The sequence below is a fragment of the Dendrobates tinctorius genome, unplaced genomic scaffold (assembly GCF_039654945.1).
Source record: "Dendrobates tinctorius isolate UK_male_01 unplaced genomic scaffold, ASM3965494v1 ptg000045l, whole genome shotgun sequence".
NCBI classification, from domain to species: domain Eukaryota; kingdom Metazoa; phylum Chordata; class Amphibia; order Anura; family Dendrobatidae; genus Dendrobates; species Dendrobates tinctorius.
This window is the reverse complement of record NW_027361713.1, coordinates 9,904,380-9,932,040: the sequence shown is the minus strand read 5'-3', so window position 1 is coordinate 9,932,040 and position 27,661 is coordinate 9,904,380. Positions and strand designations below refer to the sequence as shown.

Sequence of the window (27,661 nt, the reverse complement as noted above, 5' to 3'; positions counted from 1 at the left end):
ATCTGCTGTCTATTTTTATACCTGTGCAATGTGCATTAGTAAAATAGATCACAGGATGACTTTTTAAACTAATGAATTTCACAATGGAAAAGTTAAACTTCGATATAACTTTTCTAATGTACTGTAATTCATTTTTCTTACCATCTAAAATGTCACACTGCTGTAATATATTGTTCAGATGCATAGTAGATGTGAAGAAAGGAGGCGGCAGAACATATTACAACAATGCAGTGCACACCTTAATCACCCAACAATGCTCCATTAATAGTCCTGGTTTTTATTTTCTGTGCTCTACTGTGCATTCTACCTGAGCCAAAAATCCCATGTAAACCCCATGAGTGTGTACATGTCCTAAATTAGGTATTTCACATTTTCAGAAAATAACAATGCCATAAGAGAATTAAAAATTTGGGACAGAGTTACTTCTTACTCTAGTAAGTTGTTTACATAAATCTTTTTTTGCTTGCCACAGTATTCTAATAAGCTATAAAGCAAAGATTTAATGTAAGATTTTCATTCATTTTATTAAGACAGCTGATGGAACTATATTAATGTGATGACATCTTCTTGTCCAATTAAACATGCTAAACAATTAACTATATTATTGTGCATAAAATAGATTTTTAAGTAATGTAACTAATGTATAAATAATAATAATTATATATTATTTATGACAGTTAAAAGAACATTTCATAAATATTAATCTGGACTTTTTTTTATTATCACTTAGTTCATGCTGTATTAAGTCCACACATGCTCGCAATATGTTTGTTCATTTAATTGACTGCTTATATTTAAAAAAAAAAAAAAAAAAAGTAAAACAAATAAAAAGTTGTATTTCGTCTACAACAATATATTGCAGTTTGGTTTAATGTCCTTTGCAAAGACTAGTATATAATTTGCTCTTAAATACAATATTGTACAGGTGCATTTTGAGTCTATTTTAAAAGCCTAACCAAATGTTTGCCATGCTATCGCTAAATTTGGTGTATAGCAGCCTAAAGACATAAATGGCATGATATGAATATACCTTAACCAAAGTAACAACATGTCACATTTCAGCACAAAAGATTTTGATGTTTAATATGTTTAAATATTTATTTTTTTCCAATGGTCTTTCCTTACATTACATCTCAAAGTGCTGAGTTTAGGCTGAGTATCAATGCTAGCTCTGGATTTACCTTACTATTATTAGTGGGAGGCTTTAGCAAATAACTACTTCAATTGGAGATGTGGCTATAAATACATGTGTATATTTATTTAAATGGCATAAAAGAAGCTGTATATGTTTTATACTAAGCAGACCTTGACGGTTAACGTTTACACTGAGCTTTCATCTAATCACCATTATAATTTGCTAAGTTTTTACTAACTGAGGTGCAGAAATACAGTGCAAAAATAAACATGGAATATTACTGTAGGTTACATCTTTTATACAATTGTATTAATAGTAAATGTACAATAGTGGTTTTGTAAGATATTTTTTACGTACAATATTAGTTTTAAGAATAGCACATTATATGAAGACTAAACTTTCATGGAGTTAGAGAAAATGTATTGTTTTTTCATTTGTAATTTTCAAGATTATTCCCTGTTTCAGCATGGATTTTATTTACATCCATATAATTTGTAGATATAGATCTATATTACTGGGCATGTATATTATCTCATGACAGAGGAATGTTTGCATGTGGAGCATGGATGACCGCTCACATATGCAGGACGTCATAAAATACACAACTAGACTGGCATTAGGTTTCTAGCAGTAACCTGTCTGTGCGGGATGCTGTGGCTATCAGTTTTAATGCACTAATGACTCATTTGGAAGTGGATTTGCGTGGCTACACAGCTCATCTAAATTGCTTGATTAAATTATTATTTACTGTGAATTGCGCCAGTTCTATAATTGTGCTTCCTTATTGCGCCAGGGTGAATCAGGCTTTAGGTGGTGACAATTCTTGAGGGATGCTGATTATTTTCTAAAAGGTTTCTGTTCTTAATTCTGTAAAGAAGTTTTTTTTATTTTTGTTCATTGAAATGTCAGCTTATGGGGTAATACCTGGACCTGTCTTTCTCATTTGTTCTTAGACACTTCACTTACTTTCATATGCAACTAATGATGATTGTATTTACCGGTTATTTTTAAAATGAATTTTGTAGAAGAATTTGTTGCAAGAAAAATATTGTATCATGTTAACCAGTGGCTGATGAGATTACTCTCCTTAGGTTGAATGTATGCTATCATTTGCATGAACCTGAAGATTATCGCTATAAAAAGTAAAGTAATAAATATCTATTTTACACACTTATTATAGTGTAATTAGTGTCCACAGTGCTTTGCAGACCTCACCAATATGGTTCCGTTGGAGCTTCCAGTCTACATCCCCTATTAGTATGTCTTTGGAAAGTGGAGTACCTAGGTAAAATCCACATAAACATAGGGATCATAAAATATTCTTGCAGATATCCTTCTTGTGGGAATTGTACCTGGACCCTAGTGCTGTGAGGTTACAGAGCTATACACTGAGCCACCATATATACATCTGATAAAGGGAAGTTTTGTGCTCACCCTGTTAACAAAATATTTATTCATCTGATATCAATGGAATGTCTAAGGAAACAGCCTGTATTAACTGGTGCTTTCAGCACTTATGTTCTTAAATTGCTACGCCTGTAACCTGCATTCCTACTTCATGAAGGATGCAGCGGCATACATACACTTTATAAAAGCCTTGAAATAATTCACTTCTAATATTAAAGTGGTATCATTTAGAATACAGAATCTCTTCTCTATTTGAAGATTATACGGTGTAATTAAATTAATTGTTCCTTTAGTATACTTTAAATAGTCTGTGGTTTGTATGATTTCATTCATCTACAGTTGGGAAAATAAGCATTTGATAGCCTGCCAATTTTGAAAGTTTTTCTACCTACAAGGAATAGAGTAGTCTGTAATTTTTATCATAGGTTCACTTCAACTGTGAGAGACATTGTATGATTTTTAAATAACTAAATTGCATTTTATTGCATGAAATAAGTATTTGATCACCTACCAACCAGCAAGAATTCTGTAACTCACAGAGCTGTTAGTTTTTCTTTAAGATGCTCTCATACTCTGCACTCATTACTGTATTAATTGCACCTGTTTGACCTTGTTACCTGTATAAAAGGCACCTGTCCACACACTCTATCAAACACACTCCAACCTCTCCACCATGGCCAAAACCAAAGAGCTTTCTTGTGACACTAAGGACAAAATTGTAGACCTATACAAGGCAGGAGTGGGGTACAGAACAATAGGCCAGCAGCTTGGTGAGAAGGCAACAACGGTTGGTACAATTATTAGAAAGTGGAAGAAACACAAGGTGACTGTCAAACTTCCTCTCAAAATCTAGCCTCGTGAGGTAAGGATGATTCCGAGAAAGGTCAGGAGACAGCATAGAAGTACATTGGAGGACCTGGTTGATGACCTGAAGAGAGCTGGTACAATAGTTTAAAACATTACCTTAAGTAGCACACTAAAGGTAGGAACACAAGGTCCTCCTGCTCATGACAGCACATGTCCTGGCCCATTTGAAGATGGCCAGTGACCATCTGGATGATCGCGAGGAGGTATGGGAGAAGGTTCATGTGGTCAGATGTGAAAAAATAGAACTTTTTGGTATCAACTCTATTCACCATATTTGGAAGAAAAATAAGGATGAGTACAACCCCAAGAACATCATCCCAACTGTGAAGCATGGTGAGTTAAACATCATACTTTGGGGGTGCTTTTCTGCAAAGGGAACAGTACGACTGCACCGTATTGAAGCTCCCTTCTATACGGTGCAGTCGTACTGTTCCCTTTGCAGAAAAGCACCCCCAAAGGATGGATGGATGGATGGATGGGGTCAGGTATCGCAAGATTTTTGCCAACAACCTCCTTCCCTATTAAAGTGAACCTATCACCCCCCAGGCATTTTTAAACTAAAAGAGCCACCTTGTGCAGCACTAATGTTGCATTCTGTCAAGGTGGCTCTTTTATTTGGGGTCCCTTCCACCGCTGAAAAAATTGTTTTTATAATTTGTCACTCATACCTCTAGTTTGTCCGGGGGCAGGTCTTTCCCCCCGGACACAGACGCCTCACAGCCATCAGTCATTTCCTCCGTTCTTCTGGGCGCCGCCTCCTCAGTGTTCAGTTATTTACCCGGTGCCTGCCCTGTAATCTTGTTTCTTGGGCATGCGCAGTTAGCGCTGCCTGTCCACTGACATCACATGATGTCTTCCTTCTTGCGCCTGCGTGGATGTGTGGCCCAAGATCCCGCCCCGCAGTGTGAATAAATCAGAAGAGACTGCGGGACGGGATCTCTGGCCGCGCATCCATGCAGGCGTGAGAAGAAAGACATCATGTGATGTCAGTGGACGGACAGTGCTAACTGCGCATGCCCAAGAAACAAGATTACAGCGCAGTTGGCAGGTAAATAACTGAACGCTGAGGAGGCGGCACCCAGAAGAATGGAGGAAATGACTGATGGCTGTGAGGCGACTTGTGTCCGGGGGGAAAGACCTGCCCCCCGGACAAACTATAGGTATGAGTGACAAATTCTAAAAAAGATTCTTTCAGCGGTGGAAGGGACCCCAACTAAAAGAGCCACCTTGACAGAATGCAGCATTAGTTCTGCACAAGGTAGCTCTTTTAGTTAAAAACACCTGGGGGGGGGGTGACAGGTTCCCTTTAAGAGCATTGAAGATGAGTCATGGCTGGGTCTTCCAGCTTGACAATAACCTGAAACATTGAGCCAGGGCAACTAAGGAGTGGCACCGTAAGAAGCATGTCAAGATCCTAGCCACAGCCGCCAGACTTGAACCCAATAGAAAAACCTTTGAAGGGAGCTGAAACTCAATGTTGACCATGACAGCCCTGGGTCAAAATTCTGCTGCAGTGTGTGAAAACTTTGGTCAAGAATTACAGGAAACATCTGACTTCTGTAATTGCAAACAAAGGTTTCTGGACTAAATATTAAGTTCTGTTTTTTTATTGTATCAAATATTTATTTCTTGCAAAAAAAATGCAAATTTATTATGTAAAAATCATAAAATGTGATTTTCTGGATTTTTTTTCAGATTTAGTTTCTCACAGTTGAAGTGTACCTACGCAAAAAAAATTACAGACCTCTCCATTCTATGTAGATGGGAAAACTTGCAAAATCAGCAGTGTATCAAATACGTATTTTTCCCACTGTACTTAACACACGCAAGCATGTCAAGGCAAGACTGCTGGCCACTTAGTTAAGCCTTATGAAATGGAAAGGATGATAACATTTATATAAAAAACTTGAATCAAAATACAAAAACAAATCAAGTTTGCCATCTTGATCAGTTTTGAGGACAACTGACTTCCACTTCCGTGTGCATAATATTAAATACATTATAATGATTACAGTAGAATTAATGTGATGTGCATGTTTTTTTACAGTGAAGATCCGTGGAGAGCTGCAAAGATGATTAAAGGATACATGCAGCAACATAACATTCCCCAAAGAGAAGTCGTTGATATTACTGGACTAAACCAATCACATCTTTCTCAGCATCTTAACAAAGGGACTCCCATGAAAACCCAAAAACGCGCTGCTCTATATACCTGGTATGTCAGGAAACAAAGAGAGATTCTAAGACGTAAGTATTAAAGTTCAAAGCCCACACTCTTCAAGATTTATTAGATATGGATCCAAATATTTCCAAGCTATTGTTATGGCTTAACACACCTAATTATCTTATCAGAGTGTTTTCCTGTTGGTATCTCTTGTAGTGATGAGCGAATGTGCTCTGATAAAGTGTTATTGCCTGTTTGTTAGGCAATCCCAGCATGTGTTTAAGGGACTTGAACATATTATTCCAGGACACCCAAGATACTCGGATAGCACCCCAGCATTCTCGGATAACACGTTAGCCGAGCACATTCGCTCATCACTAATTCCTAGTAATCAGCTGTAAGTTAGGGAAACCCATTCCCATGTGTTAAATTTTCTTGAAACTTTGTCCTAAAGAAACCAAAACATTACTTTGCTCCTAAGAAAAATCTATGAGCTGTATATGTAATGCACTGACACACCAGGCCTTCCAGAGTTAGTAGCTAATATGGGTAATAGATTTGGCTTTTAAAGAGAGAATCTTGGCTGTTTCTGAAAATGAACTTTCAAAGTCACACTGTGTAATTGGGATTATTGACACATGAATGATGATCCATGCTGCCCGTGGTTTGGGCAGTGTTAATTGATTGACATATTCTATTGAAGGAGTCTTGAAAGTTATTATAAGGCCCCCACAGAGCCCTGATTTCAAAATTAGTATGTCTGTCTGTGATTACATGAAGAAACAGATGGATTTGAGTAAAGGACCCCATACACATTAGAGAGCTCTCGGCCAAATGATGCTTTGGCCATTCTGACAGTTATTTAAGCCAAATTTACCATACACAGGAGCGTTTGTTCGGCTAAGTACTCCTGTGATCTCCATGTCAAAGCTGTGGGAGGGTTATCTCAATACAAACGGCAGACTGAAATGCCCAATAGATATCTGCCCCGGCCATTGACAGACTGGAACTGGAATTCAGCCCTGGCATTTGAAAGCACAAAGGTCCATGCTGTGTCTGCCACAGAGCCCCAGATTGGACTTTGTATTACCAATCTAACCCTGCCTGGAGAAAACAAGATTTTCAAGGCCAATATATATTGTTATTGGTACAGCATAACCATAAGATTTAATACTACTACTACTACTAATGCTAATAATAATACAAACTAATAATACATAATACCATAATGATAATGTTGCAATATAACAGAAATATATTAATAACCCAGAACCAAATATTACCAGCATATACAGCAATGATAATAACACCTTCTCCAGGCTTGAGGTAAAAGTGTGCAGATACTCTATGTGACTGCAGACTTGTGTACCCTCCCAACATGAGTATCGTGCACTGTCAGGATTCTCCATCACTGGAAGCGAGCAGACGTGATCTCAAATATGCAATTTACATAGAGGCGATCACATGCCAAATAGACAAGCGTGACCTCACTTAATACAAGTGAATTAAGCAAGGTAGGGCATGTCTAGTTGAAGGTGGTCTGAAGTAAGCAAATCAAATGCTTGCAGTCAGAAGACGACCTGCTCCTGCCGCTGTAGAATCCAGACAGTTGCATGTACTGAGTAGATTTACATAGAGTGAAGGCCGACTTTGATCTCAAGCCTACACAATCCCTTTAACCAAACCCACTCCACTACAATGATATAATCAACATACAGTTGCCATATTTATATTAACCCCTCAACGACCGCAGATACGCCTTTAATCGGCGGCAGTTAAGGGTACTTAAACCACAGTGCCGTTAATTTACGGCGCTGAGGAATAAGGATATAGCGCCCCCCCAGAGGTGAAATTTATCTGGGGTCTCGGCTACTGGGGGTAGCCGAGACCCCAGAGAACATGATTCGGGTCGTTTATTACCGACCACGGTGTTGTGATTGCCGTTACTAACAGTATAACGGTGACCTAAAAAAAAAAAGAGTCTGATTTTTCATTTAATTTCTCTCTCCTCTAATGTGATCGCACATTAGAGTAGAGAAAAATAGGGTCCCTTGATACCCCCCTCAGTATCTCTTGGTGTCCCTGGACCCTCCTGCTTCCCCCCACGGCCACTGGCATCTTCTTCCGGGAAGAAAATGGCGGGCGCATGGGCAGTGCGCTCGCCAAGATTTGCCGGTTGGCACCCAGCAGCAATAGGAGATTTTTCCTATTGGTTAATTTTGGTCACTGTGATAGACCCTATCACAGTGATCAAAATAAAAAAAAGTAGTAATTCAACCCCCCTTTATCACCCCCTTAGTTAGGGAAAAATAATAAAAAATAAATTAGGGTTAGAGTTGGGCTAAAGTGAGCTGGGCTAAAGCTAGGGTTGGGGATAAAGTTAGGGTAAAGGGTGAGGCTAAAGTTAGGGTTAGGGTTGGGGCTAATGTTAGGGTTACCGTTGGGGCTAGGGTTGGGATTACGGTTAGGCTATGTGCCCACGCTGCAGAAATGCGGTGGAATTGTCCGCATTTCCGCAACTCCCCGCCGCAGGTAAAACGCATGCGGAATTCGCCTGCATTTTCCCGCAAAACACAAGTGTTTTGCAAGCATTTTTAGCCTGCAGAATGCTAGCGCTTTTACAAGTGATTTGAAGCATCGCTTGGAAAAGTGATTGACAGGTTGGTCACACTTGTCAAGCATAGTGCTTGACAAGTGTGACCAACTTTTTACTATTCATGCTGCCTATGCAGCATCTATAGTAAAAGATAGAATGTTAAAAATAATAAAAAAATATGGATATACTCACCTCCTGGAGGCCCCCGATCTCCTCAGTGGTGATCCCGGTCTTCAACGGCGCTGCCGGCTAGTTACGTTCTCAGGCGTGCTTTGCGAGAATGACCTTTGTGACGTCACGGTCGCGTGACCGCTACGTCATCAGAGGTCATTCTCGCAAAGCACGCTTGGGAACGGAACTTGCCTGCAGAGCTGCTGAGGACTCCGGTGGCCGACAGAGGGTAAGTATATCCCTATTTTTTATTTTAATCCTATTTTTTTACAGGAATATGGTACCCAGGGCCTGGAGGAGAGTCTCCTCTCCTCCAGACCCTGGGTACCATCTGCATATGAAGCGCTCACTTTACGCATGGTGGGCATAGCCACATGCGTAAAGTGAGCATTTCAATGCAATTCTATGGTGGCAGAATCGCCGCAATTCCGCAAAAGTAATCGACATCCTGCAGATTTTTCCGCTATGCGATTCTGCAGCGGAAAAATCTGCAGCATTGGCACAGCAACTGCGGAATCCCATAGGATTGCATAGGATGCGTTTTGTTAGCTTTTTTTAGTGTTTCCGCAGCGGCAAAATCGCAGTGGAAATGCTTAAAAAAATGCAACGTGGGCACACAGCCTTAGGGTTGGGATTAGGGTTAGAGTTGAGATTAGGGTTAGGGGTGTGTTGGGGTTAGGGTTGGAGTTAGAATTGGGGAGTTTCCACTGTTTAGGCACTGTTCAGGGGCTCTCCAAATGCGACATGGCGTCCGATTTCAATTCCAGCCAATTCTGCGTTGAAAAAGTCAAATGGCGCTCCTTCCCTTCCGAGCTCTGCCATGCGCCCAAACAGTGGTTTACTCCGACATATGGGGTATCGGCGTACTCAGGACAAATTGCACAACAACTTTTGGTGTCTAATTTCTCCAGGTACCCTTGGGAAAATAAAAATCTTGGGGCAAAAAGATAATTTTTGTGGAAAAAATATGATTTTTTATTTTCACGGCTCTACAGGAAGTACGGCGGCATCTAAAAATCAATAAAATTGACAAATCCCCGGGCCCGGATGGGATACACCCCCGAGTACTGCAGGAATTAAGTACAGTCATAGATAGACCATTATTTTTAATCTTTAAAGATTCCATAATAACAGGGTCTGTACCACAGGACTGACGTATAGCAAATGTGGTGCCAATATTCAAAAAGGGGACAAAAACGGAACTTGGAAATTATAGGCCAGTAAGTTTAACCTCAACTGTGGGTAAAATCCTGGAGGGTTTTCTAAGAGACACTCTACTGGAGTATCTGGAGACGAATAACCTCATGACCCAATATCAACATGGGTTTACGAGGAACCGTTCCTGTCAGACTAATCTGATAAGCTTTAATGAAGACGTAAGTTCCGGACTGGACCAAGGGAATGCAGTGGACAAGGTGTACATGGACTTTTCAAAAGCTTTTGATACGGTGCCATACAAAAGGTTAATACATAAAATGAGAACAATGGGGATAGGGGAAAATATGTGTAAGTGGGTTAAGAGCTGGCTCAGGGATAGGAAACAAAGGGAGGTTATTAATGGAGCACACTGGGACTGGGTCACGGTTAGCAGTGGGGTACCACAGGGGTCAGTTTTGGGCCCGCTTCTTTTTAACATATTTATTAATGACCTTGAAGGAGGCATAGAGAGTAGAATTTCAATATTTGCAGATGACACTAAACTCTGCAGGGTAATCAATACAGAGGAGGACAATTTTATATTACAGGAGGATTTATGTAAACTAGAAGCTTGGGCTGATAAATGGCAAATGAGCTTTAAGTGATAATTGTAAGGTCATGCACTTGGGTAGAACAAACAAGATGCTTAATTATGTGCTTAATTGTAAAACACTGGGAAAAACTGTCACTGAAAAAGACTTGGGTGTATGGGTGGACGACAAACTCACATTTAGTGGCCAGTGTCAGGCAGCTGCTGCAAAGGCAAATAAAATAATGGGATGCATTAAAAGAGGCATAGATGCTCACGAGGAGAACATAATTTTACCTCTATATAAGTCACTAGTACGATCACACTTAGAATACTGCGTACAGTTCTGGTCTCCGGTGTATAAGAAAGACATAGCTGAACTGGAGCGGGTGCAGAGGAGAATGACCAAGGTTATTAGGGAACTGGGAGGTCTGCAATACCAAGACAGGTTATTACACTTGGGGTTATTTAGTTTGGGAAATCGAAGGCTTAGGGGTGATCTTATTACAATGTATAAATATATGCAGGGACAATACAAAGACGTTTCTAATGATCTTTTTACTCTTAGACCTGTGACGGGGACAAGGGGGCATCCTCTGCGTCTGGAGGAAAGAAGGTTTAAGCATACTCACAGACGTGGATTCTTTACTGTAAGAGCAGTGAGACTATGGAACTCTCTGCCATATGATGTTGTAATGAGTGATTCCCTACTAAAATTTAAGAAGGGCCTGGATGCCTTTCTTGAAAAGTATAATATTACAGGGTATATACACTAGTTTCCTTAATATTGTGTTGATCCAGGGAGCTAGTCTGATTGCCGTATGTGGAGTCGGGAAGGATTTTTTTTCCCCAATGTGAAGCTCACTGTTTGCTAGATGGGTTTTTTTTGCCTTCCTCTGGATCAACATGTTAGGGCAAGTTAGGGTAGGATATGTGTTGAACTAGATGGACTTAAAGTCTTTCTTCAACCTTAATAACAATGTTACTATGTTACATTATAAACTTCTGCGAAGTACTTAGGGGTTCAAGGTGCTCACCACACATCTAGATAAGTTCCTTGGGGTCCAGTTTCCAAAATGGTGTCACTTGGTCACTTGTGGGGGGTCCACTGTTTAGGCACATCAGGGACTCTCCAAACGCGATACGATGTCCGATTTCAATTCCAGCCAATTCTGCATTGAAAAAGTCAAATGACGCTCCTCTCGTTCCAAGCCCTGCCGTGCACCCAAACAGTGGTTTACCCCCACATATGGGGTAATGACGTATTCAGGAGAAATTGCAAAACAAATTTTGTGGTTCAATTTCTCTTTTTACACTTGTGAAAATAAAAAAATTGGTTCTGAAGTAAATGTTTGTGAAAAAAAGTAAAATGTTCATTTTTTTCTTCCACATTGCATCAGTTCCTGTGAAGTATGTAAAAGGTTAATAAACTTCTTGAATGTGGTTTTGAGCACCTTGGGGGGGTGCAGTTTTTAGAGAGGTGTCACTTTGGGGTATTTTCTGTCATGTACATCTCTAAAAGTGACTTTAAATATGATGTGGTCCCTAAAAAAATGGTTTTGTAAATTTTGTTGTAAAATGAGAAATCGCTGGTCAACTTTTTACCTTTATAACTTCCTAACAAAAAAATTTTGTTTCTAAAATTGTGCTGATGTAAAGTAGACATGTGAGAAATGTTTTTTATTAAGTATTTTGTGTGACATGTCAGGGCATAAAAATTAAACGTTTGAAAATTGCAAAATTGTAAAAATTTTCGCCATATTTCTGTTTTTTTTTTTCATAAATAAATGCAAGTCATAGTGAAGAAATTTTACCACTAACATGAAGTACAATATGTCACGACAAAACAATACAGAATCAGCAGGATCCATTAAAGGGTTCCAGAGTTATAACCTCATAAAGTGACAGTGGCCAAAATTGTAAAAATTGGTTTGGTTATTAAGTAGCAAATTGGCTCTGTCACTAAGGGGATAATACATCAGTGCTCTCCAGACCATATATGTGTGTACTGTACAGGTTCTTAGCAATGATATTCTCGATTGATTGTTGTCATTCATTTTCCCGATTCTTTTCCATTCAGCCTAGACCACCATGACCTCTCCTCCTATCTATATCTCGTACACGCAAAATGTAGCACACAGACATCTTTGGTTTATTGCTTTCTGCCATCTGCTCAAATTCCACCATCTCTACAGAAATCATATAGTGTTATGATCACTGCCAAAAAACAGTAATAATGACCCTTCTGTGCCATGGAGAGCAATACTATACTACCCTTGTACCCCTTAAAAGTAATAGTGCTCCCCTATGCCTCGTTACAGCTGTACAGCACCATACAGTAATAAGATCTCCCTGTTAATAATAATGCTTTCTGTGCTTCCACTATAGTGGTAATGATCCTCCAGTGTGCCTCCATATAATACTACTTCACTAGTGATGAGTGAGCATGCTCGCCACTACTCGGTGCTCGGCCAAGCATCTCACTGGTCGAGATGCTCGGAGCTCGCAGAGTATTTCTGGGGTTGCTCGGTGGGAGCTCGAGTCCCTGCCCTGCATATTTGGTGCTCTTTAGAGAGCCAATTAACATGCAGGTATTGTCTGCCACTGTAATGCCGCAGCCATGTTGGTTGTGGCATTACAGTGACTGGCTGGCCGCACAGCGTCATCAGGTCTATATCAGACCTAGCACCGCCTTGCTTGTCACAGTCTACTACGGAATCAGGCAGTGTAGGGAAAGTTGATGCTGAGCTAGGGAGAGATTTGCTTGTCCACCAAGAAGAAAACAGATAGCACTCACCGATCTTATGAAGAAGATGCGCTCTTTATTGGCAAATGTTTAAAACATCATGGCCAGGAAAGTGAGGACAGGAGTGAGGAAAAACTGACGAAGGCCGTTTCGCGCCGAATAGCGCTTTTACGGGTCAATTGAAATGACCCGTAGAAGCGCTTTTCAGTGCGAAACAATTGTGAGGTAGCACTGTCATTTAAGTAGGGGATCACTCGCTTGGCAGCCACAAAATGTGAGAGCCCCTAATGTACCTAAACAGTGGAAACCCCCCACAAATGACACCATTTTGGAAGCTAGACTCCCTAAGGAACTTATCTAGATATTTGGTGAGCACTTTGAACCCCCAAGGGCTTCACAGAAGTTTATAACACCCGGGCGTGAACATAAATAAATCGTATTTTTTCCACAAACATGATCATTTAGTCCCCAATTTTTTTATTTTCTCAAGGGTAACAAGAGAAATTGGACCCCAAAAGTTGTTTTCCAATTTGTCCTGAGTACGCTGATACCTCATATGTATGGGCACACGTCGGGGCTCGGAAGGGAAGTAGTGACGTTTTGGAATGCAGACTTTGATGGAATGGTCTGCGGGTGTCATGTGCGTTTGGAGAGCCCCTGATGTACCTAAACTATTGAAACTCCCCACAAGTGACCCCATTTTGGAAACTAGACCCCCCACGGAACTTATCTAGATGTGTGGTGAGCACTTTGAACCCCCAAGTGCTTCAAAGAAGTTTATAACGCCCGGGCGTGAAAATAAAAAAATCATTTTTTTCCACAAAAATGATATTTTTGCCCCCAATTTTTTATTTTCCTAATGGTAACAGGAGAAATTGGATCCCAAAATTTGTTTTGCAATTTGTCCTGAGTAGGCTGATACCCCATATGTGGGGGTAAAACACTGTTTGGGTGTATGGCAGAGCACCATTTGACTTTTTCAACGCAGAATTGGCTGGAATTGAGATCAGATGCCATGTTGCTTTTGGAGAGCACCTGATGTGCCCAAACAGTGGAAACCCCCCAATTATAACTCCAACCCTAACCCCAACACACCACTAACCCTAATCTCAGCCCTAACTCTAGCCCTAACCCTAGCGGGAAAACAGAAATAAATACATTTTCTTTTAATTTTATTATTTTTCCCTAACTAAGGGGGTGATAAAGTGGGGTTTGATTTACTATTTATAGCAGGTTTTTATTTTTGGCAGCTGTCACACGCTAAAAGACGCTTTTTAGTGTAAAAATAGTTTTTGCATCACCACATATTGAGAGCTATAATTTTTCCATATTTTGACCCACCGAGTCATGTGAGGTCTTATTTTTTGCGGGATGAGTTGATGTTTTTATTGGTAGAATTTTCGGACACGTAACATCTTTTGATCGCTTTTTATTCTGATTTTTGGGACGCAGAATGAACAAAAATAAGCGTTTCATGAATTTCTTTTGGAGGGTGCGTTTACACCGTTCCGCCTGCGGTAAAATTGATAAAGCGGTTTTATTCTTCGGGTCAGTACAGTTACAGCGATACCTCATTTAGGTCTTTTTTTTATGTTTTGGCGCTTTTATGCAATGAAAACAATTTTATATAAAAAATAATTATTTTTGCATCGCTTTATTCTGCGAGCTATAACTTTTTTATTTTTTGCTGATGATACTGTGTGGTGGCTCGTTTTTTGCGGGACAAGATGACGTTTTCAGCGGTACCATGGATATTTATATGCGTCTTTTTGATCGCGCGTTATTACACTTTTTGTTTGGCAGTATGATTTTTTTTTATTTCCAAAAAATGAATTTATTAGGGAATATTTTTTTTTTTAAATTTATTTAGCGATTTTTAAAAAAATATTTTTACACCTTTTTTTTTTTTAAACTTTATTACATTGTCCCGGGGGGACATACCTGTCATGTGACAGATCGCTGATCTGTCACATCACAGATCACTGTGACAGATCAGCGATCTGTTACAGGCACTGCATAGGCTTTCCTCATGCCTGCGCTTTGCAGGCACTGAGGAAGCCAGCTCCCTGCAGGCCCCCGAAGGTCCCCGTTGCCATCTTGGATTCGGAAACCTACAGGGATGGAGCCCCCCGCAGCAGCGCTGCACATTGCGCTGCTGTGGGGGACTCAGGGAAGCACAGAGGGAGCCCCTTCCCTGTCGATGCTTCCCTTTAACCCCCAGTACACCGCAATCGTGTTTGATCGCGGTGTGCGAGGGGTTAACGTGTTGGGGGCGGTCCGTGACCGCCCCTGACACATTGTGCCGGGTGTCAGCTGTGATAATCAGCTGACACCCGGCCACGATCAGCTGCGCTCACCACGTGGGTGCCGCTGATCGCTGTGATGTACTATCCCGTCCCTGGGAATTAAGTCCCAGGGCACATGGACGGGATAGTACGTCACATGACAGAAAGGGGTTAAAGCACTAAAAATCCAGTTATTTAAAACTGTGGTTTGTCCGTCACACAGATCACATCTAAAAAGTGCGCTCAAAATTCTGGCCTCTAATTAAATTTTGTTGCAGTGTGTTAGCGAAGTTATTGACACTAGTTTGCTGGTAAAAATAGTTACATAGTTACCTACAGGCCAGCTATTTTAAATTGTGGTTTGTCCATCACACGGATCACATCTTAAAAGTGCGCTCAAAATTCTGCCATTTCTGGCCTCCTTTTAAATTTTGTTGCAGTGAGTTAGCGAAGTTATTGACACCAGTTTGCTGGTAAAAATAGTTACCTACAGGCCAGCTATTAAAACTGTGGTTTGTCACATATAAATTCGCTCCAAATTCAGCATTTGTAGTGAACATGGAAAATGTTCTCCATTTAAAATGGGCAAGACACGTGGCAAGGGACGGGGAACTGGACATGATGGTGATGGTGCATGCAGAGGCCGAGGCCATGAGCAAGCTGAAATTGTGCCACAACAAACAACTCACATCTTCTCGCCTGACCTTCCTGTCCCAATTACTAGGGGACTGCAGCACACCACTATTTAACCCAGAGCAGTGTCAAAAGGTTGTTGGTTGGATAGCGGATAATGCTTCCAGTGACTTTGCCACCACCACCCTATCTTCCACACGGTCAAGTCTCAGTATCTGTGAGTTTGGACCGCATATTCCCCACTTTGATCCTCCTTCCTCCCACCATGCCGAGTGACCGGAGACAACTGATTCCACACTTGGACACTCTGAAGAGCTGTTCACTTTTCCATTTATAGATTTGGGTCTCTCGCCTGGTCCACTTGAAGCGGGGCAAGAGGAGATGGCACGTAGCGATTCCTAAATAATTGAGTAGCCACGGTCACACAAAGGCGAAAGTAGGAAAGTGTCACAAGAGGTGGACGATGATGAGACACAATTGCCATAAAGTCAGAAGGAGAACCAGGGTGCGGAAGTGGAAAACGAGGTGATGGATGACATAGTAACTGACTCAAGCTGGACGGAGGACATGCAGCATGAGAAAAGCAGCACATATGGGGAGGGAGGCGTAGCACCCCAACAGACAGGAAGAAGCAGTGTGGTGGCCGCAGACAGAAGGCGGGCAAACATTCCCCGTAACACCAACATGACAGAAGTTGCCAATCCCATTGTTAGCCTTCCCGAGTCTGGTTGTTTTTAAAAACTCTGCCGATTACCCCAAAAAGGCCATTTACACCACCTGCCAGGCCAGCATCAGCAGGGGTAGCAAAACTACCAGCCTGACCACCACCAGCATGATCAGGCACATGGCAGCAAAGCACCCGACTTTGTGGGTCGAACCAAGTGCTCCAGGAATAGTTAGAAAATTAGGAAGGGGAAAGGGAAATTTGTGCTCACCAAAATAGTCCTGTAAGCCGGTCGTGCCTAGGGATCAAATGGCTGACCACCATGTGTTGCAAACATGAAGAGAGAAGGAAGATCCGGCACTGGAGACTTGATAAAATCCACGATAAGTTTTATTCACATAATAATGATAAAACCATAAAGGGGAAAACAGACCCCCACGCCTGACGCGTTTCGAACCTTACACCAGGTTCTTCCTCAGAGACATGAAACAAAACAGTTCACAAAATGATTATAAACATTCCTAATCAGCAGAGGGACTCCACACATGTGTACAATCAAAGAGGCAGACAACTAAGCCCTCAAATCACTGGTGGAGTCACTCCCTTGCAAGAAGAAAGAAAAAAAAAGGAAAAGACCTAAACAACAATGGACAAGACATAGAATATATAAAAACATGTGCAATACACACGTATAAATGCATAAATACATAGCAACTATCAAATGACAAAACCCCCCCCAAAAAAAAAAAAAAAAAAAAACCCCAAAAAAACAAAAAAACCCTGATTAGGAATGTTTATAATCATTTTGTGAACTGTTTTGTTTCATGTCTCTGAGGAAGAACCTGGTGTAAGGTTCGAAACGCGTCAGGCGTGGGGGTCTGTTTTCCCCTTTATGGTTTTATTATTATTATGTGAATAAAACTTATCGTGGATTTTATCAAGTCTCCAGTGCCGGATCTTCCTTCTCTCTTCATGTCTCCAGGAATAGTGTCTGCGGGTGACACCTCTGCTTCTTCCACTGTTGTGTGTGCAAGCCAAATCCCTGTCCATGGTGCATGCAAAGATGCCTCCTGCCCTGCACCTGTCATTGCACACACTCAACTAGCACCATCAGCAAGCACGTCCACGTCCTTGTCCTAGCACAGCTTTCAGTTGTCCATTCCCCATTCCTTGGAATGCAAGCGCAAATACACAGCCAAAGACCCACAGGCCACACTACTAAATTCACACATTTCGCGACTGCTTGATCTCGAAATCTTGCCTTTTAGGCTCGTGGAGACAGAAGCTTTCCGCAACCTGATGGCGGCGGCCTTCCCTCGGTACTCGGTCCCTAGCTGACACTATTTCTCCCCATTTGCCACCCCAGCATTACACAAGCGCTCGTCCCACAACATTAGCCGTGCCCTCAACAATAGTTACTGGGAAAGTCCACCTAACCACGGACACATGGACAAGTGCTTGTGGGCAGGGACGGTACATCTTGATGATGGTAGACTGGGTTAAGATAGTTTAAGCCGGGACCCCGTCAGACCTTGGCATGGAACATGTCCTCCTGACGCCGAGGATTGCGGGCCCAAGGTCAATCAGGGTTGCCCCCACAGTCTACAGATCCTGCACCTCATCCTCCTCCTCCTCCTCATCCTCCATCTCCAAAATGACCACATCAGTCACAAGCTGGAAGCACCGCAGCACTGCCTCTGACAAGCAGCAACAGGATGTCATGAAGCTAATATGTTTAAGTGACGAACCGCACAATGCTGAAGAGTTGTGGACAGCTCTGAAAGAGCAGGCAGATCTGTGGCTGACACCGCTCATGTGTGACAATGGCCAGAACCTGGTGGCGGCTCTGAGGAGAAGCGAGCTCACACATGTACCATGACTGGCCCATGTGCTTAACCTCATGGTTCAGCAGTTTCTCACAACCTACCCGGAGCTGCTGGATCTGCTTGTCAAAGTATACTGCCTATGTGCCCCTTTTAGAAAGACAACTACCGCTTCCGCCACCCTTGCAGTGCTTCAACAGCGTTCGTAGCTTCCGGCTCATCGACTGGTGTGTAATGCCCACACGCATTGGAACTCTACACTGCAAATTTTGGAAAAGATTTGTGAGCAAAAGAGGGAAGTTGACTACCAGCATCAACAAGGCCGTCGGTATTCATTTTAGACTCCACACATAAGACCTCAGGAGTGGACATGGATGTCAGACATATGTACCATCCTCCAAAACTTTGAGGACTCCACCAAGATAATGAGGCGTGATGACGCCATAATTAGCATCACCATCTCACTTGTCTGTGTTCTGAAATGCTCTCTGCTCACATTCAAAGAGGATGCATTGCAGGCAGAGCACAATGAGATGGAGCAAGGAACCATACAGGGTTATTACACACAGCCCGGCCTCATCTAATCCCAATGTGGATTGGGTGACAATAAGGAGGAGGAGGAAGAACAGGAGCTAGTTTCATGCGCTATTGACGGTAATACCTGCACAACTGTCATACTGTCTGTTCAGCGTGGATGGCCTGAGGACAGGGAGGAGGAGGAGAGCATGGTCAGTCATCCTCTTGGTGAGGACATGGAAGTTTTGCCTGTTAGCAGTCTGGCACGCATGGCAGAGTTTATGTTACGCTGCCTTTCCCATGACCCTCACCTTCTGAAAATTTTGGGGAACATTCATTACCGGTTGGTGACACTTCTAGAACCACGCTACAAGGAGAACTTTCTATCTCTTATTCCTGAGGCAGACAGGTCTATTAAAATGGGGCAGTACCAGAAGGCCCTTGTTGCGGAATTATTAAAAAATTCCCATCTGAAAACGCTGGCGGCAGAGGTCACAGTTTGTTGGACAAACAGCGAGTACAGGTGAGAGAGACACAACTCAAATTCAGCAGAGGCAGGGGAACACTGGCAAAGTTCTGGGAGAGTTTTCTCAGACCCTCCCATCGCACAGGCCCCGAGGACCGGGGTACTCTCACAAGGAGTGCAAAGTTTGGGAAGATGCTGAGGGAGTACCTTCCTGACCATACCAATGTCTTTTGTGATTCCTCTGTACCTTATAATTATTGGGTATCCAAACTGGACATGTGGCATGAACTGTCTCTCTACACCTTGGAGGTCTTGGCCTGCCCTACCGCTAGCGTTTTGTCAGAGTGGGTTTTTAGTGCCGCTGGTGGAATTATAACTGATAAACGCATCTGCATGTCAACTGAAAATGCAGACAGGCTGACTCTTATAAAAATGAACAAGGGCTGAATTGGGCCAGACTTCTCTACACCACCGAACGATAGCAGCGTAACATAAACTGAAATCCAGTGTTTTTTTTGAGGAGGTTTATTCCCATGCACCTCTTCACACCCACACATGGGTATACGCTACCTGATTTTGGCTACTTGCTGTTGTCCTCCTCCTTCTCCTCATCCTACACCATCAGATCACCAGGGTGACCGTGGTTAGTGATGCAACACCCACATTATTTTTTTAAAGGGTGTTTATGATGCCTGTACCAAAAAAAATGGTTATTCAGTATGTTCATGTATACCCCCCAGGGGTAAATGTTTGTCAAGCCCATACACTTAATGTATGGGCATTACAAGTATAGGAGACCTTCACCTTTCTAATGGGAACATTTTTTATGAGGCCCTCCCCCACGTCTCATCTAAGGGGTATTGAGGTGCGCCCAAATTTTTACCAGCCCTTGCATTCACTGCATAGGCAAACAGTATGGGAGACCCACTTTTTAATAATGGGAAAATTGTTTTATGAGGCCCTCCTCCATGTCTCTTGCAAGGGGTATTGTGGTGTCCCCAAATTTGTGCCAGCTCAAGCATTCACTGCATAGGCAAACAGTATGGGAGACCCACACCCTTTTGGGCCTCCGCCCTCTGTTGGGATCCCCAGTATAAAGTGGGCTGCTTTCCCATGGAACCTTCCATCCCCTGGTATCTCGACCAGTCCGACCAGTTCATCGGTATTCCGGGGATCACTCTGGGCAACCCAGGTCTGTACGGGCCTCGGCAAGGAGTGCACAAACCAGTCCAACACCACCCATTCTACCATCTGTGCAGGCGTAGAGGACTCTGGTGGCAGCCACTTCTGGACCAGGTGCAACAGGTCAAACATTTGGGAGCGCAGTGGTTTGTCCCGGTGATATGCCCAACGGTGAACCCCGCTAGGCCCTGAGAGTCATTGTTACCCCCATGCATGCAAGAATCTCCATCTTTAGCTTGCCATATTCTTTAGCGTCCTGCAATGCTAAATCATTGTATGCTTCCTGGGGTTCCCCTGTCAAGTATGGCACCCAGTACCTGTGCCCACTGCTCTGGCAGGAGTTTCTCCCTCTCGGTAACCCTTTCAAACACCGTCAGGAAAGCATCAACATTGCAATTCTCCATTGTAGATTCTTCAGCCTCAACAATGCAGTTCTCCACTGCACGTTCTTCAGCTTCAACAATGCAATTCTCCACTGCAGATTCTTCAGCATAAACACTGCTATTCTCCACTGCTGGTTCTTCAGCCTCAACACTGCAATTGACTGCAGGTCCTTCAGCTTCAATATTGCAATTCTCCACTGCCGGTTCTTCAGCATCAACACTGCAATCCATTACAGGTTCTTTAGCTTCAATATTGCAATTCTCCACTGTAGGTTATTCAGTCTCAAAACTGCAATTCTCAACGGCTGATTCTTCAGCCTTAAAATTGCAATTCACTGCATAGGCAAACAGTGTGGGAGTACCAACTTCCTAATAATGGGAACATTGCTTTCAGGGGACTCTCCTGTATGTGTTTTCAAAGGGTTATTGGGGTGCGTCCAAATATGGGGCAGGTGTTGCATTCACTTCATAGGCAAACAGATGGGAGTAGCAACTTCCTAATAATTGGACCATTGCTTTCAGGTGGCCCTCCTTTACGTGTCTTCAAAGGGTTATTTGGGTGCATCTAAATTTGGTGCAGGGCAGGCCTTGCATTCAATGCATAGGCAAACAGTATGGGAGTACCAACTTCTTAATAATTGAAATATTGCTTTCATATGCCTCTCCTGTAGGTGTCTTCAAAGGGTTATTGGGGTGAGTACAAATTGTTGGCAGCCCTGCCACTCACTGTATAGGCAATAACAGTATAGGAGACCCACTGTTTAATAATGGGAACAACAAAGCATAGCCGGCTGATGGATGAATTGTAAAGGCCGCCTGGTGGCCCTATAAAAATAGGCTTTGTGTCTTTCAGAGTCCCACCTTCATAAATGAAACAGGATGTGTCTGATGATGTGTCACATACCACATGGCCAGAAGCAGATAAGGTTGTAAAATGTTAAAATTATATTTCCCAGTGAATGTATTTGTCTTGGTTGAAAGCAATGCTAGAGTTGAAAAAGGAATCAAAAACGTTCTCCGCAATTTATAGTCCCTCTAATGTATGCCGGGGGGAGGGGGGCCGTGGTAAAGATGCTCGAGTTTCCCATAGACATACATTGGGTTTGTTGCTCGACCACCAGAGCATTCCAATATGCTTGACCCGAGCAACGAGCACCTTAGCATTTCGGTGCTCGCCCTTCAATAGTCCGCATAGAGCACAAGATAAATGTGATCCCAAATGTTCCCAATAAAAGCTTCAACTCAATCCACAAAAAAAAGCAAGTCCCCACTCAGGTCCATCACCTGCTAACGGAAATATAGGGGCTTACATGTTACTGTTAGTAAAAAGGCTCTGGAAAAGCGAAATGACCCTTGTCCCCAAAAGAAATTCAGCAAATCCTGTGCTTCCCAATCCAAATGCCCCCTCCCTTCTGAGCCCCAGTGTGCCTAATTCAAATTTAGCATCCATATGTTTGGGATTTCTGTATCATGTCTCCAGAAGCTTGAGCTGGACACTACAACATACTAGTCTCTACAAAGTACGGGTCACTACACCATAATGGGCACTACAATATAGTGGTCACTGCAATGGTCACTTTAAGGGCCGTTTGCAATCTTCACTCAGCATCATCCACTGCTACTTGTTTCTGGAAAACATTCACAAGTCAAATTCGTTACTACTTGTAGGGGGATTCTGCTCTTCTAGCTCTTAGGGGCTCTTTACATGGAGTCAAACTTTTCAAGGAAAATCTGTACTCCAGGAGGTAAATAGAGCTCAGTCCCTACCAAGTCTCCCCGTCTGGGTAAGCAGTACTGTACAGCCATATATACTGTATTTCTACATTCAGCAGAAATTCTGGGACACATTTTGCTGCCATTTTTACCTATTTTTCAGTGTAAAAATGTAAAATCTGTGGCTAAAAAAATCTGGGTGGTAAAAATTTAATTTTTTTCTTCACTGCTCAATGGTATAAAATACTGTGAACCACCTGTGGTGTCAATATGATCACCGAACCCCTAGATTAATTTATTTAGAGGTGTAGTTTGTAAAATGGGTTCCCTTATGAGGGGTTCTGCTGTTCTGGCACCACAGGTGCACCCTTAAACCAGTCCAGCAAAATCTAAACTCCAATATGGCATCTCTTCCCCTCTGAGCTTTGTATTGTACCTCAGAAGTAGTGTCCAACCACATATGATGTGTCGGTGTACTCAGGAGAAATTGCACAACAAATTTTGGGGTCCATTTTCTCCTGCTATCTTTGTGAAAATGAAAAAATTCCGTTGCTAAAACAACATTTTTGCTGGAAAAATTAGATTTTTCTTATTTTTACTGCTCTACATTATAAACTTTGAGGGTTCAAGGTGCTCAGCACATATCTAGATAAGTTTCCTGAGGGGTCTAGTTTTCAAAAAGGTGTCACTTGTTGGGGGGTTCCATTTTTTAGGAACATCAGTGGCACTTCAAACATGACATGGCGTCCGCTAATTATTACAGCAAATTTTGCATTCCTAAAGTAAAATTATGCTCCTTCCCTTCCAAGTCCTATTCTGTGCCCAAACAGTAGTTTACCCCCACATATTAGGTATTGGCATATTTAGGAGAAACTGCACAACAAATTGTATGGTCTAATTTCTCCTGTTACCCTTGGGAAAATTCAAAATTAGGGTCTAAAAAAAACCAGTTTAGTGGCAAAAATGTTATTGTTTTTTTTAATTTTCACAGCTCAATGTTAGGAACTTCTGTGACGCACCTGGGGGAACAAGGTGCTCACCACACATTTAAGTAAGTTCCCTGAGGGATATAGTTTAAAAAATGGTGCCACTTGTCCCCAGTTTCCTCTTATTAGGCACATCAAGGTCTCTCCAAATGGGACATAACCTCCACTAATTATTCCAGCAAATATTACATTCAAAATGTCGAATGGCACTCTTTCTCTTCTGAGCCCTGGCGTGCACCCAAACAGTGGTTTTCCTCAAAATATTGATTATCAACATGCTCAAGAAAAATTGTGTAACAAATTTTCAGGTCCATTTTTTCCTGTTAGGCTGGTTTCACACTAGCGTTTTCTAGCGCTGCGCTTCGTGCGCGTCCATGCGCATGCGTCCTGCGCCCCTATCTTTAACATGGGGGCGCATGGTCTAGCGTTTGCACGCGTTCGTATGTGTTTTCGTGCGCTATAGTGCGCGCCTAGGCGCGCTGGACGCAACCTGTTGCATTTTTGGTCCGTCAGACCTGTGTCAAAAAAATGCATGCGCACACTTGCGCTCGGAATGCGCAAAAAAAATCACATTACAGTCTATGGGAACGCAGGCGTGCGCATAGACATGTGCACGCCTGCATTTAAAATCGCATGCGTTGTAAGAGTTAACATGGCTAGAAACTGGTTAAAACGCATGCAAAGCGCATGATGCATTTTTTGCATGCGTTTCTATTGTGCACAAAGCGCAGAGCTAAAAAACACTAGTGTGAAACTAGCCTTGCTCTTGCAAAAATAAAAAAATTTGGGATCTAAATTAACATTTTTGTGAAAAAAAGTTAATATTCAGTTTTTCCTTACATATTCCAAAAATTCCTGTGAAGCACCTAAAGGGTTAATACACTTTTTGAATGTGATTTTGAGTACCTTGAGGGGTGCAGTTTGTAGAATTGTGTCACTTTTGGGTATTTTCTGTCATATAGTCCCCTCAATGTCACTTCAAATGTAATGTCCCTTAAAAAATTAGTTTTGTAAATTTTGTTGGAAAAAACAGAAATCTCTGTTCAAATTTTAACCCTTATAACTTCCTAACAAAAAAGAAGTTTCAAAATTTGTGCTGATGTAAAGTAGAAATGTGGTAAATTTTATTTAGGCTACTTTCACACTTGCATTTTTTGTGCTGCCCTGCGTGCGCAGGGCAAACGCGCATAATAAAACGCATGATGCGCTTTTATGCGTTTAATTGTTTTTTGCGCATGTTTTTTTTTACAAAAAAGCATGCTTTTATTGCGCTGACATGCGCATGACCATGCGCACGTCAGCGCACCCATAGACTATAATGTGTTTTTGGGTGAATTTCATGTGCATTGCGTGCGCATATGTTTTTTTGAGACAGGTCGGGCACACAAAAAATGCAACAGGATGCATTTTGTGCGCCCGGGCGCACACTACAAAAAAACGCATGCGCGTACAAACGCATGACTATGCGCACCCATGTTAAGTATAGGGGAAAAACCGCATGCGCATTTATGCGCAAAAACGCAGAGCAAAAAAACGCAAGTGTGAAACCAGCCTTATTAACTATTTTGCGTGCGACAACTCTCTGATTTAAGGGCATATAAATTAAAATGTGATAATTACAACATTTTAAATTTTTTTGACAAATTTCCATTTTTTTCAATGTTCGATGCAGATTACGTTCGCCGAATTTGCAATATTCACCAATTAATTTGTTGAATATTCGCCGAACATTACCGAACACCTTTCACGTCAATGGAAGGCAAAAACAAACGCATGCACAACACCTTAGAATGGCCCCAAATGCTGCCAAAACACATCAAATGAGATACAGACACCAGGGAAGTGGCCTCAATTCATCCACAGTACAAATTACAGCATGAATCTGCAGCAATCAGCCATGCATGAGGTATCAGGGTTTGGGACAGCATTTAAAGCTTTCCAATGAACGTCACAGTAAGACGAGGTGGGTGATGCATCGTTGTAGGACCCCTTTGCTGGGAGCCCTGACATCACATGCAACACCTCTACCTGCTTTCATGCTGAGCCACACTCAAGTCACACAAATCAGTTTTCTAGACTACAATTGAAAGAAAATTTTAAGGATAGTAACATGGGTAGTTGAGTACAAGGAAGTGGAGGCCTGACGGTCTCAGAGACCTACTGCAACAGGCAACATGCATGAAGGAGACCTAACCAGGAGTGTTCACATTGCCCAAAATTATTGGCAAATACCACCAAAGTGGCATAAATTTCACCACAGTAGAAATAGTAGGATAGGGACCACACTACACAAAATCCAGCAGATGAACATCCTACAAGGAGTGTCCACATTTAAAGAAATGAGGGCCTTACACCACAGAAGTGGTCAATTTCACCACAGTACAAATAGTCATATAGGGACCGATAGGTCTTTTACTACACCCAATCCAGCAGATGGACATCCAACCAGGAGTGTTCACATTTTAAAAAATGAGTGCCTGACACCACCGAAGTGGAATAACTTTCACGAGAATAGAAATAGTATAATTGGGACTGACACATCTTCCACTACAGCTAACACAGCAGAAGTAGACTAACTATGACTGTTCACATTTCCACAAATTTGTGTTAGCAGCAGCCACAGAACGGACACTAAAGATATCACAGAGTGCAGTTACGTGACATTAATGTATCACACTAAAAAATGCAATATCACCTAGTCTGTACAGTCTGCAATTGGGGTGTTAAAGTCCTTGGAGATACATGACTTTTTCATCTTAATGAAAGTTAGGCAGTGTCTTACCGAGTCAATATGATGGACTTATGGTCCTTACATACGTAGCGCTCACTAATATACTAATTAGGCAAGAGACAAGAAGTCTGTGCTCAGTAAAACAATAGTATTTTATTCTATTAAAATCAGAGATATTAATGAATTAACATATAAATTTGCACATGAATTTTAGCAGCACTAGTCTAACATTACATGATCAATACATCATCTATTCATAGAGAAAGTAAGAATCAATATACTACCAGATATTGTAGCATCACTCCTCTATCGGGGGACTCGATTGGCGAGGAGGAAATATCCCGTAAAACTCCATCACAGAAGATATGCGTCCATAAGTCTCCTGGAACGTCGCTACTCGCCAGTGGATATTCCCTCGGTTATATACAAACTGTTTCTAGATATGAATCTAGTCCTGCGCACTACAACTTCTACAAGTAATGTTTACACAAGCTGTACAGCTGCGCAGTGAACATTTCAACTCGTGCTCTGCTCGTGTTACGCAAGCACTGTATGGTTGTTTTTCACATTCCTTATGCATGTTCTCATCATGTACTCAAAGAGGTCATTTAGCGGTCAAATCCCCAGTCTCTGGTAATGTTGTACTGAATACTTTTGAAAAGGAATAATAAGACCCGTGATCACCTACCTACCATCTGGATACCTTTTCTAATATCAATCATACATCATTCATATCACATAAGTATCACAATCGGCCCTTGAGCACGGGAATTATTTTCCACTTCCATAGGACACCATCAGTACTTTTGGTTTCCTACAGAATATTTTGTATGTCATATAGCAATTCCACATTGAAAGGAGCATTACTATTATGGCAAGTACCAACACAGGGTGAATGATCCAATTTAGCATCTTTTGAGCTGAGGGAGAATGACCCATGAATATATCATACCAATGATGAGAAGTAGCATCAGCTATTATAGACCCCATTTTTACAATTTTTCCTACAACTATGGTAGTTCTAATTATATGCTGTTGTATTGTTTTATTTAAAGCAGAAAGCATCTTCATACCCTCTTCTGAATGCGTAATAACATCTCTTAATTTAGTCATATTTAATTCCCAATTGTTTTCTTCTAAAAGTTTAGGGTTCCACTGAACCGTTTCTTGTATAACTTGATCAGGAGTTAGTAAGAATGTCTGATTTTCCCATCGTATTGTGGATACATCCTTCAAACATCCCACAAAGGGAGTTTGCATATCTGGTATTATAGGGGTATCTGTTACCACACAAACTTCTTGTGAAGCTATTTCTACTAACAATTTGAATGTTAAAGGTAAAACTGTGAATTCACAGATATTAACGGTATTTTGCAATAGACAAGGTTCATATACTGTAGAATGTAAGGCCTCTTTCACACTTCCGTTTTTGACCATCAGTCAAAATCCCCCAGTTTTTGAAAAAAA

General features: G+C 41.8%; 1 protein-coding gene across 1 annotated transcript in view; it reads left to right on the top strand.

The window, feature by feature from the left end:
* The window catches only part of HNF1B (HNF1 homeobox B), a 292,983-nt gene that overhangs the window by 7,036 nt on the left and 258,286 nt on the right, over positions 1–27,661 (top strand). The window contains exon 2 of the mRNA XM_073575611.1: positions 5,457–5,656. Coding sequence (XP_073431712.1) covers positions 5,457–5,656 — 200 coding nt within the window. The remainder of the gene's footprint in view (positions 1–5,456; positions 5,657–27,661) is intronic.